Consider the following 13,669-nt stretch of genomic DNA (forward strand, 5'->3'; position numbering starts at 1 on the left):
GAAGTCAGGACTATAGAGAAAGGACACAGTTCCAGCATTTAAAACTAGTAATAGCCTTACATAATTTTCACTAGAGCACACAATCTATACTGTCAGACACTGTGCCTATTCTGTTCACGCTACAGTCTCAGTACACAGTACTGCACCTAGTATGAAAGAGGTACTAAGTAACTGTTAAAGAAGGGAACACAATTATTTTTATTAGCACTAGATAATGATGTTAATTAAAATAGTTGTTTAATACATGTTGTTCATCATTTCATTTCACAGAAACCTAGTAGAGTGATTAATAAAAATGACTTGTCAGCCAGATGGGTTCAACTCTAGCTGTGGAACCTATGACAAGCTATTTAATCTTTTCATGACTTCAGCTTCCTCATCTGTATATGGGGGGAAAATCAGCTTTGAAATAAAGGTTAACATATTAACTGTCACCAAAATGTTTGCTAAATAAAGTCAATGAACATACACTAAGTATCTACTATATGCCAGATCTATATTTTAATTCTCAAGGATTTGTAAAAGACGCTCACAATCCTTCTATTTTAAAATGCTATTGGCTTATGGTTTAGCTATTTATGCAAATAGAGACTACCAAAATAAGTAGTATTATATTTGCACTATGAAACATAAATAAACTATTGCCCAAACCGTTTCCTATTCTATAAATTCACAATACATTATGAAACTATTTGGAATATCCTATTTATTTAGTACAAATTTAAATATACACAGTTCAGGACATTAGCTAAAAACCTTGAAAGTGCACCTTGGTTATCTTCTTTTCCACAGTGAAATGTTATAAATCTCCATACTTTTCTCATAAATACTTGTCAAGGGAAGACAAGAAAAAAATTCCTAGACTGTAATAAGGATTTCTTCTTTCTAACAAACTATCATGCAACTGATGTTACTTTCTCAATGTCTATAAATAAAACTATAGCCTTCTATGCAAAATTTTAAGCATTAAATGTAGTTGATTACTTTTAACATTAATGTGACTGACAACTGATATGTCTAATATCTACTCTTATTTAATCCTGCAAATAAGCCAGGAAGTTCACTGGACTTGAGAGCATTAGGTGTATCATGTAACATGATTACTACATCTCTTCTTATACATATATAACTTTCTGGGAGGAAAAAAAATTCAATTGTTCTAGCTTATCTGACTTTCACACTCATACCAAAATCTCACAGAATGTGGGAAGTTGTCTCCTAAAAGGAATAAAACATTATTAGCAAAAGAAGGAGCTCAGGATCTTTCAAATGGAAAATAAACTGTCCATGACATTATGCTGTCCATTGTCAGAAACTAGCCAAAACACCCAGGAAATGCCATAGGACAGCAACACAATCTTCAATGTAAAAGTCAAGGAGACTGACTTAGGCAAACACAAGAGTAATGTTCTCCTTTATTAGTGAATCCTAGGCCAGAGTACTTCTATTTTGTCAACCGCATGCCATTGCCAATTATGTCGTTCTGGAACAAAAACGTAATAGACAGAAACTTTGCTGGTGAGTGAACAGAGGAAAACTACAAAAACAATGAGTTTATGCTAATCTATCTTGAAAAGGCCCTCCAATCCAAGTTCATTTTAAAAACTGTTCAAGACTACATTTAGTACTATAAAACAATCGAATTATTATGAAGCATGAAATTCTTTTTCCCATTGAAAAATAAATAGGTTATCATAAATACTGTTGATGTCTTAATGCAACATACATCTTTCTAAAATAATAAAGTACATGAACTTAGCAAATACCAACTTTGGCTCCAAAATCAACTTTCCAGAAACTCTGATTCCAAGCACATTTACTTGTTCAAACTTCCATTAAAAGAATAATCCTTTGATGACTTTAAGTTATGGTGTTTTGTTTAATCTGATGACAACTTCAGGGTTTTCTTTTTTATATTTGGCTCATAAAATGTCTTGGAGAGTGGACACAACTCTTTTAAAAACTCAGTTTTAGGGCCTAGATTTTGATCATCGAATCAGAATCTAGTTTTATTCTGAAGTTTTTCGGAATATACAAACAGTTGAAAATGTCTAAGTATATGGTATGTATAAGACAGGACTGGGACTAGGAGTGAGGTAAGAAAGGTGCCTTGATCATTTTCAAAATAATTTATACAAACGTAAATCATTTAGTACTCCTTTAATTAAATGTTAATTTATACACAAAAAGCTTAGTCAACAAGGAAGATCAGACTAAACTACACTTAAACATGGTTAAGAAGGTAAATGTTATATGTGTACTTAGCCAAAATTAAAAACAACGAAAGAAATATCTTTACTTGTAACTAATCCAGAATGACATACCAGATTAAGTTTATTGTTTGTAAAGCTAATGAAGGCACTGCATCATTACAAAACAAGCCAAAGAACTAAAAGAATCATATAAGAACATGAGAATCATGCATACCTTAAATATTACTTAATTTAACCATTTCATATTGCAAATATGCCAAGTAAAGCCCATAGCAAACATTAAGAATCTGACACTGTTGACAATGGCTCCTTGAACTCTTTGACCTTTCCTCCAACATTTCCGATCTTTCGTTTAGGGTTTTCTTTAAGGAGACATTCTCTTCTACCGACTACTTTAGAAATGGTATTCACTTGGCCCATTGCTCTTTCAACTTAACATACTTTTTTGAATTCTCCTAGTTTTAACCATCTATAGATGATTTCTAAAATTATATTTATATGGTGCATCTCTTCCTTAAACTCAATTATGAATATTCAGTGTAAGAGATAACTGGGTATCTCATACACATTTCAAATACACATGTAAAGTCAAACTCTCAATTTGCCACTAACCCTGAAAGGATGCTGCTCCTATCATATGATTGCATCACTATCTACCCAAACCAGAACCTGGAACACCAACTAGATTCCCTCCTTTTATTCTCCAAATGCATAAGTCACTGGTTCCTGGTGATTTTTACCTTAAGTCTCTCAGGGTTTGCTGTCTAACTTTTCTTATTGCCTAGTGTTTTGAAACCATTGTTCAATATAATTCGCCCATTTCTTTTTTGGTTGTTTGAAGTAGCAAAATAAATCCAGTTCCCGTATCTTCATCCCAGGAAGAGGAGTCTGTTTTCCAGAATATCTTACGTTGTGGAGCATGCATGTATCTACTTTCTGTCATTCAGATGCCCAGTCTTGGATGACGCTTTTCGACCCCATGGACTGCAGCATACCAGGCCTCCCTTTCCCTCACCATCTCCTGAAACTCACCCAAGTTCATGTCTGTGTATCTACTTAATGGCTTACAAATATTATAAAGATTTCTTACACTTGGAATTTTACCTGGAAGATCTTCTTAGAGCCATCAAATAATCAGGTAACCCTAATACTATCTTTCTTAGCCCCCATTACAGTAACTTCTCAAAATGGGATCAAAAAAAGGATATACTAAACTAGTCCACTTTTCTATAGTATGTGAATCGCTAGAAATGAACTACTCTTTGTGAAACCATTGCTCCCCTGTCCATGGAATTCTCCAGGCAAGAATACTGGAGTGGGTTGCCATTCCCTTCTCCAGGGGATCTTCCCAACCCAGGAATGAACCCGGGTCTCCTGCATTGCAGGCAGACTCTTTACTCTTGGAGTCACCAGAGAAGCCACCAGTTTTCTAGTGGAATGGATAAGAGAGAATGAGGTTATTTTTAATACAATTACTTACATCATCATGAAATAATATTTAGGACCAAATTAAACTTCAAACAGCTATACATTTTTTATCACTATTATAATCTGGAGAATGCTATTATGTCATCTAATTCTAAAGATCAATAAATATTAATCTGAGATAGTATCCAAATTCATCACAAACCTGGCAGAGCCTGCCCTAGAAATCCTTTCAATAGATGACATTTACCCTGATAACTCCACTTCTCTTTTGGATGGCAAGAGTTTTATTAGGGATCTATCTAACAGACACTCCCCACAAGATGCTTCAATACAATGGATATTTGTCTTTTTCCTGCTAGACCAAGAGAACTACTATATTTCTTTTGTCTACTCAGGATCTACCATAATATATAATAAAATTGAGTGCTGAATATGATAATGAATGAAAGAATAATAAATGGAGGGAAACAGAACACTCCATAATGTATTACTAAGCAGCTAGATGTTTAAAAAATAAACAAACAAGTTTATACTGGGGTACTAAAATGTTAACATGCCTCTGAATGTTAAATAAATACTTATGTGCAACAGGAAATTTTTAGAAATACAATGTTTATCAGAAACTATGTATGTACTTTTTTTAACTATGTACTTTTTTTCTCAAAAAGTAAAGGAGGACATATTAAAGAGCAATAGGGCCTTGGAACTAATCCTCAAATTATAGTACGCATCTTCATCAACTCTAGTGCCATTTCTGAAAAAAGTACAAAGTACCTAATTTTAAAAAGAAACCTGCTGCAGTCCCACTACATTAAACTTTTATTTCTATACAAACATACTGCATATGTGTATTTCATACATATGAAATGATTACGATACAAGCTTATTTTGGTATCAAAGCATTTTCACTAGAATAGAGAAGGAAAACTGAGCAAAAAAAAACAAAGGAGTTGTGTTGCCCGGAAAAGAAAGTTGTAGTTAGGTGTCAAAACGGAAGAAATTTTTTGTATTAGGATAGACATCAAAAGTTAAGAGAAGTTAGTATCAAAATGAGAAATTAATATTAAAGTTACTTTAAACAAAATCCCATATTTTTGGAAATTAAGTGTCCATTTTTAAGTGACGGGTGTACCTAAGAAGGCATAACAAGGAGAATTAGAAACTATGTCATAATAGAAATGAAAAGAGAATTTACCAGAATTTGTTGTGTGCAGCTGAAGTTGCTTGATGCAATTAAATACAATATGGAGTTTTGAAATAAGGTATAAAAACAAATAAAAGGGACACCAGCACAAAATTTTATGAAATTTTAATAAAATATGTACTTTACTTAGTAATACTGTATCTTTCTTCTCTGTAATCACCCTATGTGTTTTTCTCAGTCTAACTTTACTGAGGGTTTCAATGGCTAAGTCAAAGATCTCTCGGTAAATGTCAAATTGCACTAGAAAATATAAACATTATTTAAAAATATGTTTGTATTGATTTCTAACATTATCTGATAGTGATAAGAGAACAGACTCTATGTAATTTAAAAACCTTTAGAGTACAAAATTTTTGCACTTTGTTTTATGCCCCTGGATATGTTTTCAGTGTCTCCTAATTTACAGTCTATGGGAACTTGAATAGAATTTATATCTTACTATGGTGTTAAAATTATATAAATCTTAATTATTTTGAATTGTATCACAGTGCTTTTCAGGTCTACTATGTCCTTCTACTTCTCTGAATATTCGTCCTATTAATTTTTGACAGTTTGATATTGAAATTCCATATAAAGTCTTAATTTATCTACTAAAAAATTGTAATTTATAGTGGAACTATATGTAATCTTGCTCTGTATTTTTCCAAGTCTCCTATAAATGTGTTCTTATACTTTCATTATTAAAAAAAAATTAAAAACAAGAAGAAAAATATTAAGAGATGGCCTTGAAAACCTATTATACACTGAGTCTCAGAAAAGAAACTAAGAAAACATACCTTTCCAACCAGTTTTTAGTCCCAGTTTAATGAAATCAAAACACAACTAACTCCTGAGTACAAATGACTTAAGGTACGGTGCTAAAGAAAAACATGATATGAAAGATAAAATGCTAGAGATCTAATAATATTAGGATTATTCCTTTTTTACATGAAGTATTATTTGCATCATACTATAATTTAGAACCTCAGATGGAACTATAATTAAATAAGTTCACGGTTATTTATAAAATTATAGTAGAAATATGTGTGCTCAAATTAGTTACTCATCTTAACTTACTAATCACTTCAGTATTTATATTTATTGACTACCACACAATAAACTGTGGAAAATTCTTAAAGAGATGGGAATAACAGACCACCTTAACTGTCTTCTGAGAAACCTGTATGCAGGCCAAGAAGCAATAGGTAGAATCGGATGTGGAACAACAGACTCATTCAAAAATTAGGTACGGAGTAACCTGCTTATTTAACTTATATACAGAGTACATGCGAATGCCAGGCTGGAATCAAGATTCCTGGGAGAAGTATGAATAACCTCGATATGCAGATGATACCACCTAATAGCAGATAGTGAAGAGGATCTTAAGAGCCTTTTGATGGAGGTGAAAGAGGAGAGTAAAAAAGCTGGATTAAAACTCAACATTCAAAAAACTAAGATTACGGCATCTGGTCCCATTACTTCAGGGCAAACAGATAGAGAAAAAGTGGAAACAGTAACAGATTTTATTTTCTTGGGCTCCAAAATCAGTCAATGGTGACTGCAGACACAAAATTAAACGATGCTTACTCTCTGGAAGAAAAGCTATGACAAACCTAGACAGCATATTAAAAAGCAGAGACATCACTTTGCTAACAAAGGTCCACAGTAATCAAAACTATGTTTTTTCCCAGTAGTCAGTCACGTACAGATGTGAGAGTTGGACCATAAAGAAGGCTGAATGCCGAAAAACTGATGCTTTGGAATTCTGGTGCTAAAGACTCTTAACAGTCCTTTAGACAGCAAGAAGATCAAACCAGTCAATCCTAAAGAAACTCAACCCTGAATGTTCACTGGAAGGACTGATGCTGAAGCTGAAGTCCCAATACTTTGGCCACCTGACGCAAAGAGCCGACTCACTGGAAAAGACCCTAATGGGAAAGATTAAAGGCAAGAGGAGGAGGGTAAGACAGAGGATGCAGTGGTGGATGGCATCACTGACTCAATGGACATGAGTTTGAGCAAACTCCGAGAGACAGTGAAAGACAGGGAAGCCTGGCATGCTGCAGTCCCTGGAGTCACAAAGAGTTGTATACAATTTAGCAAAACAACAACAAAATATACCATAGACTACTCTTTTCAGAAGATTACAAAATAACACATAAAAAGATGATGGGTATTACTCATCAGGGAAAAAACCATATATTTCATAGGTCACTTAAACAGTAGAAATAATGTGTTAAATCAATCAGTAAAATTAGAGGAGCACAGAACGGTTAGTAAGGCATTAAACAGAAACAGAAGAAATAAAAAACTTTATTTTCTTGTGACCACAGACCAGAGTAAGCTAAGAATACAGACTGAGGTTGAACAACTTCAGAAAAAATTAATAAAACTGAGATACAACTGCCCAGGTATCACCCTTATTCCCATCAGCAATGTATCTCCCCTGAGATTCAAGATTTTATTGTAAGAAAAGCTACATATAGTTAAGTGAATAAATACAGTCATCAGAAGCAAAACCACACCTACTCTAGCTTGCTCTATCATGCGTCATAGTTAAATATTAATACAAGGACTGGGTGATACACAATGAAAGAGAACCTAAGAATACAGTCTTTTACTATAGACTAAAGAAAGTAACATTGACTATAAATATTCAGCAACATCTTAGGAGTACTGTCTATTTTCTGCTTCTATAATCAATCTCAATCAATGTAAGTGAAGTCTCTCAGTCGTGTCCGACTCTTTGCAACCCCATGGACTGTAGTCTACCAGGCTTCTCCATCCATGGGATTTTCCAGGCAAGAATATTGGAGCGGGTAGCCATTTCCTTCTCCAGGAGATCTTTCCAGCCCAGAGACTGAAACCCAGTCTCCCACATTGTAGGCAGATGCTTTACCATCTGAGCCACCAGGGAAGTCAATGTAAAGACACTGAATATTTCCTGCATTCACGGAATCTCACCTTCCTGTCTCATCTGATGCCACCAATGCATCAGAGGATAGTAGAGAGGAATACAACTAAGTCAACAAAATGAGTTACTAGGATAATATTAATAGCATAAGGCCTCAGGCTGGCAGAGACTGTAGGACACAGCTGAACCTGTGGACAAAGTCATTTTTCCTTTAACCTGAGAGTTAAAACAATAACAAAGAATCACAAAACATACTTTCTCTCTCCCCCTCTTCTCTTAATTTTATGTAAGTATCATACTCAAAAAAGAGGCTGTAATAGATTGCCAAAGTCACTGGATCTTGTATTAAACAGTACTTTAAATACAGTAGACCCGAACAGCACTGATCCCTTGCAGCAGAAAATCCATATATAACTTTACAGTCTACCCTTTGTATTCACTGTTCTGAATCCACGGGTTTAAGCAACCATAGATCACGAAAAACTGAGGTATCCAAAAAAAAAAAAAAAAAATCACGTATAAATGGACCTATACTATTCAAACCCATGTTATTCAAGGGTCACCATGGGAATTAATCATATTCACATACTGATACCAGATTTTGGATATGTTTTAGATGTTATTTCTAAAAAGTGATTTTAAAAGTTTTCATTATACTTATCAAACTGAATTATAGCTAGGCATAGATGTTTGGATCACTTTTCTACACAGCATAACAAATTACCACAAACCTAGCAGCTAAGAACAGCACATATGTATTATCTTACACTTTATGTGGGTGAAGCATCCTGGTATAATTTTGCAGATCATCGACCTTACTCTTTGTTTTTCATAAGGTGAGAGCAATATTCTTCTGCAATTTTCAACATCTTAAATAGAAGTAGAAGGTCCCAATACTTAGATATTACTGTCTGGTACACATAAAATTCTATAAAGATGCCTCTGTTATCAGTCTGTCATATCTTATCTCAAGGAAAAAAGTCTATATGAAAACTTAAAAATGGTTGCAGCACGCTTACCCAGTTTCTATTAAATGGAGATAAGCATTTAATTGTGTATTTCCATTGTTAAAACATGATCTGGAAGATGTGTAATTCAGTAAGATTAAATTGTGTATATTTAAAAGTGAAAAGTGACAAAATTTAGTAACAATAGTTATAATTAATATTTTCATATTTAATATGTAGTCAGGTAGGAAAAATAATTAGGTAATCATTTTAATTTAATTTAAGCTTTTATTTCAGTACTGAAATAGGTATGCTATTTGTATATTGACCATTATTGCATAATTTTGTAACTCTATCAGGAACAGCATATGCATTTCTTATCATTTTGTTATTAATCTGCAAAGAGCACCAATAATTTTCATTTAAATTGTGAAAGTGAGGTTGTATATGTGAGTGTCACCAATGAGAAAATTTTTATTGATCTTAAAAACACTGAAAATTAAAAGGCAACAGAGAAATTAAACCATGGTATTTCTAACTTTCATTTTACCTGCAGTGTTAGACTCTTAACCGCATTCCATACTACTCCAATGAACTCTTTCATTCTTTCTTCAGGACTTCTACAGCCTTCAGTTATGGTCAGCACGGCTTTAACAGGAACTGACAATGGTCTGGATTCTAAGAATAAGAACAGGTAGGATAATTTAATAGAAATGTACCATGTAGTTTCACATAAATATACAGAAAATATTTCTACTATTACTTCTTCCCTTGTTTAAAATTTTAAAATATATGAGATTATAAAATATATTAGATCATATTAACTGAAAGAATTATTTATTTTTACAATTACTCCAAATCAAAAAAAACAATCTGTTAATAGTCAAGAGAGTGAAGATGACTCTTTTTCAGAGACTGATGACTGGGATATCGGTTTATGGAGTAACAGTAATGCTCTATTTTTTGAATACATGGATGTGTTTACATTGTGTAAATTTACTTAATTATAACCTAACAATCCATGAATTTCTCAGTATGAAGTTAAAACATAAATAAAAATGTTATTGAAAAAGAAAACTGAACTTCCTTCACCCAGAATTAATAGAAAATGTGTCTTCCCAAATGTGAACTTTCCTGAGAATAAAAGCTTACTCATAGTATCTCTCTACTTAAAACACTGGTTTTGATAGTAAACAAAAGAAGCACTCGGCTTCCTCGGTGGCTCAGACAGTAAAGAACCTGACTGCAATGCAGGAGACCCAGGTTTGATCCCTGGGTTGGGAAGATTCCCTGGAGAAGGGAATGGCTACCCTAATACAGTATTCTTGTCTGGAGAATTCCATGGAGAGAGCAGCCTGAAGGGCTATAGTCCATGGGGTCACAAAGATTTGGACATGACTGAGCAACTGACACTTTCATTTTCACTTTCAAAAGAACTGATCACATAAAAACCAGGTAATGTTACAAGAATTTTCTTTGTCTAAAATGAAGAACTTAGAGAAATTCAATAATTTTTATAATGAAAATTTCAGAAATCAAAGAATAATTTATAACAATATATGTGGACATATATATATGTTACATTTTAGATGGAGAAGCTCTATACAGTCAACAAAAACAAGACAGGAGCTGATTGTGGCTCAGATCATGAACTCCTGATTACCAAATTCAAACTTAAATTGAAGAAAGTAGGGAAAACCACTAGACCATTCAGGTATGACCTAAATCAAATCCCTTATGATTATACAGTGGAAGTGAGAAATAGATTGAAGGGCCTAGATTTGATAGATAGAGTGCCTGATGAACTATGAAATGAGGTTCGTGACATTGTACAGGAGACAGGGATCAAGACCATCCTCATGGAAAAAAAATTCAAAAAAGCAAAATGGCTGCCTGGGGAGGCCTTACAAATAGCTATGAAAAGAAGAGAAGCGAAAAGCAAAGGAGAAGAGGAAAGATATAAGGATCTGAATGCAGAGTTCCAAAGAATAGCAAGAAGAGATAAGAAAGCCTTCCTCAGCGATCAATGCAAAGAAATAGAGGAAAACAACAGAATGGGAAAGACTAGAGATCTCTTCAAGAAAATCAGAGATACCAAGGGGACATTTCATGGAAAGATGGGCTCGATAAAGGACAGAAATGGTATGACCTAACAGAAGCAGAAGATATTAAGAAGAGATGGCAAGAATACACAGAAGAACTGTACAAAAAAGATCTTCACAACCCAGATAATCACAATGGTGTGATCACTGACCTAGAGCCAGACATCCTGGAATGTGAAGTGGGCCTTAGAAAGTATCACTACTAACAAAGCTAGTGGAGGTGATAGAATTCCAGTTGAGCTATTCCAAATCCTGAAAGACGATGCTGTGAAAGTGCTGCACTCAATATACCAGCAAATTTGGAAACGCAGTAGTGGTCACAGGACTGGAAAAGGTCAGTTTTCATTCCAATCCCAAAGAAAGGCAATACCAAAGAATGCTCAAACTACCACACAATTGCACTCATCTCACACACTAGTAAAGTAATGCTCAAAATTCTCCAAGCTAGGCTTCAGCAATATGTGAACCATGAACTTCCAGATGTTCAAGCTGGTTTTAGAAAAGGCAGAGGAACCAGAGATCAAATTGCCAACATCCACTGGATCATGGAAAAAGAGCATTCCAGAAAAACATCTATTTCTGCTTTATTGACTATGCCAAAGCCTTTGACTGTGTGGATCACAATAAACTGTGGAAAATTCTGAAAGAGATGGGAATACCAGACCACCTGACCTGCCTCTTGAGAAATCTGTATGCAGGTCAGGAAGCAACAGTTAGAACTGGACGTGGAACAACAGACTGGTTCCAAATAGGAAAAGGAGTATGTCGAGGCTGTATATTGTCACCCTGCTTATTTAACTTATATGCAGAGTACATCATGAGAAACACTGGACTGGAAGAAGCACAAGCTGGAATCAAGATTACCAGGAAAAATATCAATAACCTCAGATATGCAGATGACACCACCTTTATGGCAGAAAGTGAAGAGGAACTCAAAAGCCTCTTGATGAAAGTGACAGTGGAGAGTGAAAAAGTTGGCTTAAAGCTCAACATTCAGAAAACGAAGATCATGGCATCCGGTCCCATCACTTCATGGGAAATAGATGGGGAAACAGTGGAAACAGTGTCACAGTTTATTTTTTTGGGCTCCAAAATCATTGCAGATGGTGACTGCAGCCATGAGATTTAAAGACGCTTACTCCTTGGAAGGAAAGTTATGACCAACCTAGATAGCATATTCAAAAGCAGAGACATTACTTTGCCAACAAAGGTTCATCTAATCAAGGCTATGGTTTTTCCTGTGATCATGTATGGATGTGAGAGTTGGACTATGAAGAAGGCTGAGTGCCGAAGAATTGATGCTTTTGAACTGCGGTGTTGGAGAAGACTCTTGAGAGTCCCTTGAACTGCAAGGAGATCCAACCAGTCCATTCTGAAGGAGATCAGCCCTGGGATTTCTTTAGAGGGAATGATGCTGAAGCTGAAACTCCAGTACTTTGGCCACCTCATGCGAAGAGTTGACTCACTGGAAAAGACTCTGATGCTGGGAGGGATTGTGGGCAGGAGTAGAAGGGGATGACAGAGGATGAGATGGCTGGATGGCATCACTGACTCGATGGACGCTGAGTCTGAATGAAATCCGGGAGTTAGTGATGGACAGAGAGGCCTGGCATGCTGCGATTCACGGGGTCGCAAAGAGTCGGACAGGACTGAGCTACTGAACTGAACTGAACTGATACATGTAATTGATAGGGTGCTATTTTAAATACTATAAAATAAATGACTCAGATCTTGGTTTTCAAGACTTTTACTAAGCTAAATTTGATAATCATTGAACAGTCTCCAAACTAAGTGCTACCACATCATCACTATGAGAATGACAAGTGCTATTATCTACTCATACTTTCCCTTTCCGCTCTATTTGGTTCACATATTTGCATTTATAGTAGATTCAAAGTATCTTAAGGGCATGGAACATAAACCTTTTATTCTCATGCTAATAATACCACAGCCTACCACAGTATACACATTCAGTTCAGTTCAGTCGCTCAGTCGTGTCCGACTCTTTGCAACCCCATGAATCGCATCACGCCAGGCCTCCCTGTCCATCACCAGCTCCCGAAGTTCACTCTGACTCACGACCATCGAGTCAGTGATGCCATCCAGCCATCTCATCCTCTGTCGTCCCCTTCTCCTCCTGCCCCCAATCCCAGGAAACATTCAAAAATGTTTGTTAAAAAAAAAAAAAAAAAGAAGAGATCCATGGAGAGAGATCCATGGAGGTGGAGCATTCTAGGCAGATGGGAACAACACTGCAAAGCACCAAGATGGGAGTGTACTTAGGAATTTTCAAGAAACCATACAAAAGCAAGGATGGTTAGAACAAAGTAAAAATGACAGAAGCAAGAGACAAGGTCAGAGGTACCAATAGGGACCAAATCACACAGGGCTTACACAGGCCGTGGTAAGGAGGTTGGGTTTTATTTTGAGACAGGATATGACTCTAAACAGTCTTGAAATTAATGGACATATTTTGAGAGAAGTCTCTGGTTACTATGTAGAAAACGGTCTACATAAATATTAAAACAAGAAGACAGGTTGTGAGAGGTGGTAGTAGCAACAGAGCTAACAAGAATGGAGAATTTCTGTATTGTTTTCCAAGATACAGCCAACAAATTTACTGATGGATTATAACTACAATAAGAGAGAAAAGTAAAGCAAGGATAACTCCAAGGTTTTATATTTGATCTACTGGAAGAATGGCACTAGAGGGGAGAGGAAAAGGAAATATAGTTTTATACCTATCAGGCTAGGATTTCCATTACAAGTTCAAATGAAGATATCAAAGTGTCATATGGATAAATAACAAAAAATGGAAAAAATATGAACAAATAATTCATACAAAACATAATTTGGCCAAAAAACTTACTAAGATATGATCA

At 35.2% G+C, this 13,669-nt stretch overlaps 1 protein-coding gene across 21 annotated transcripts in view; it reads right to left on the minus strand.

The window, feature by feature from the left end:
- The window catches only part of VPS13B (vacuolar protein sorting 13 homolog B), an 807,303-nt gene that overhangs the window by 439,240 nt on the left and 354,394 nt on the right, over positions 1 to 13,669 (minus strand). For all 21 annotated transcript variants that reach the window (XR_011570715.1, XR_011570716.1, XM_070803099.1 and 18 more), the window contains one exon: positions 9,236 to 9,363. Coding sequence is in view for 19 of the 21 variants with exons in the window: in XM_070803099.1 (XP_070659200.1) it covers positions 9,236 to 9,363 (128 nt within the window). In the remaining 2 variants the exon portion in view is untranslated. The remainder of the gene's footprint in view (positions 1 to 9,235; positions 9,364 to 13,669) is intronic.

The sequence above is a fragment of the Bos indicus genome, chromosome 14, assembly GCF_029378745.1.
Source record: "Bos indicus isolate NIAB-ARS_2022 breed Sahiwal x Tharparkar chromosome 14, NIAB-ARS_B.indTharparkar_mat_pri_1.0, whole genome shotgun sequence".
Classification (NCBI taxonomy): Eukaryota; Metazoa; Chordata; class Mammalia; order Artiodactyla; family Bovidae; genus Bos; species Bos indicus.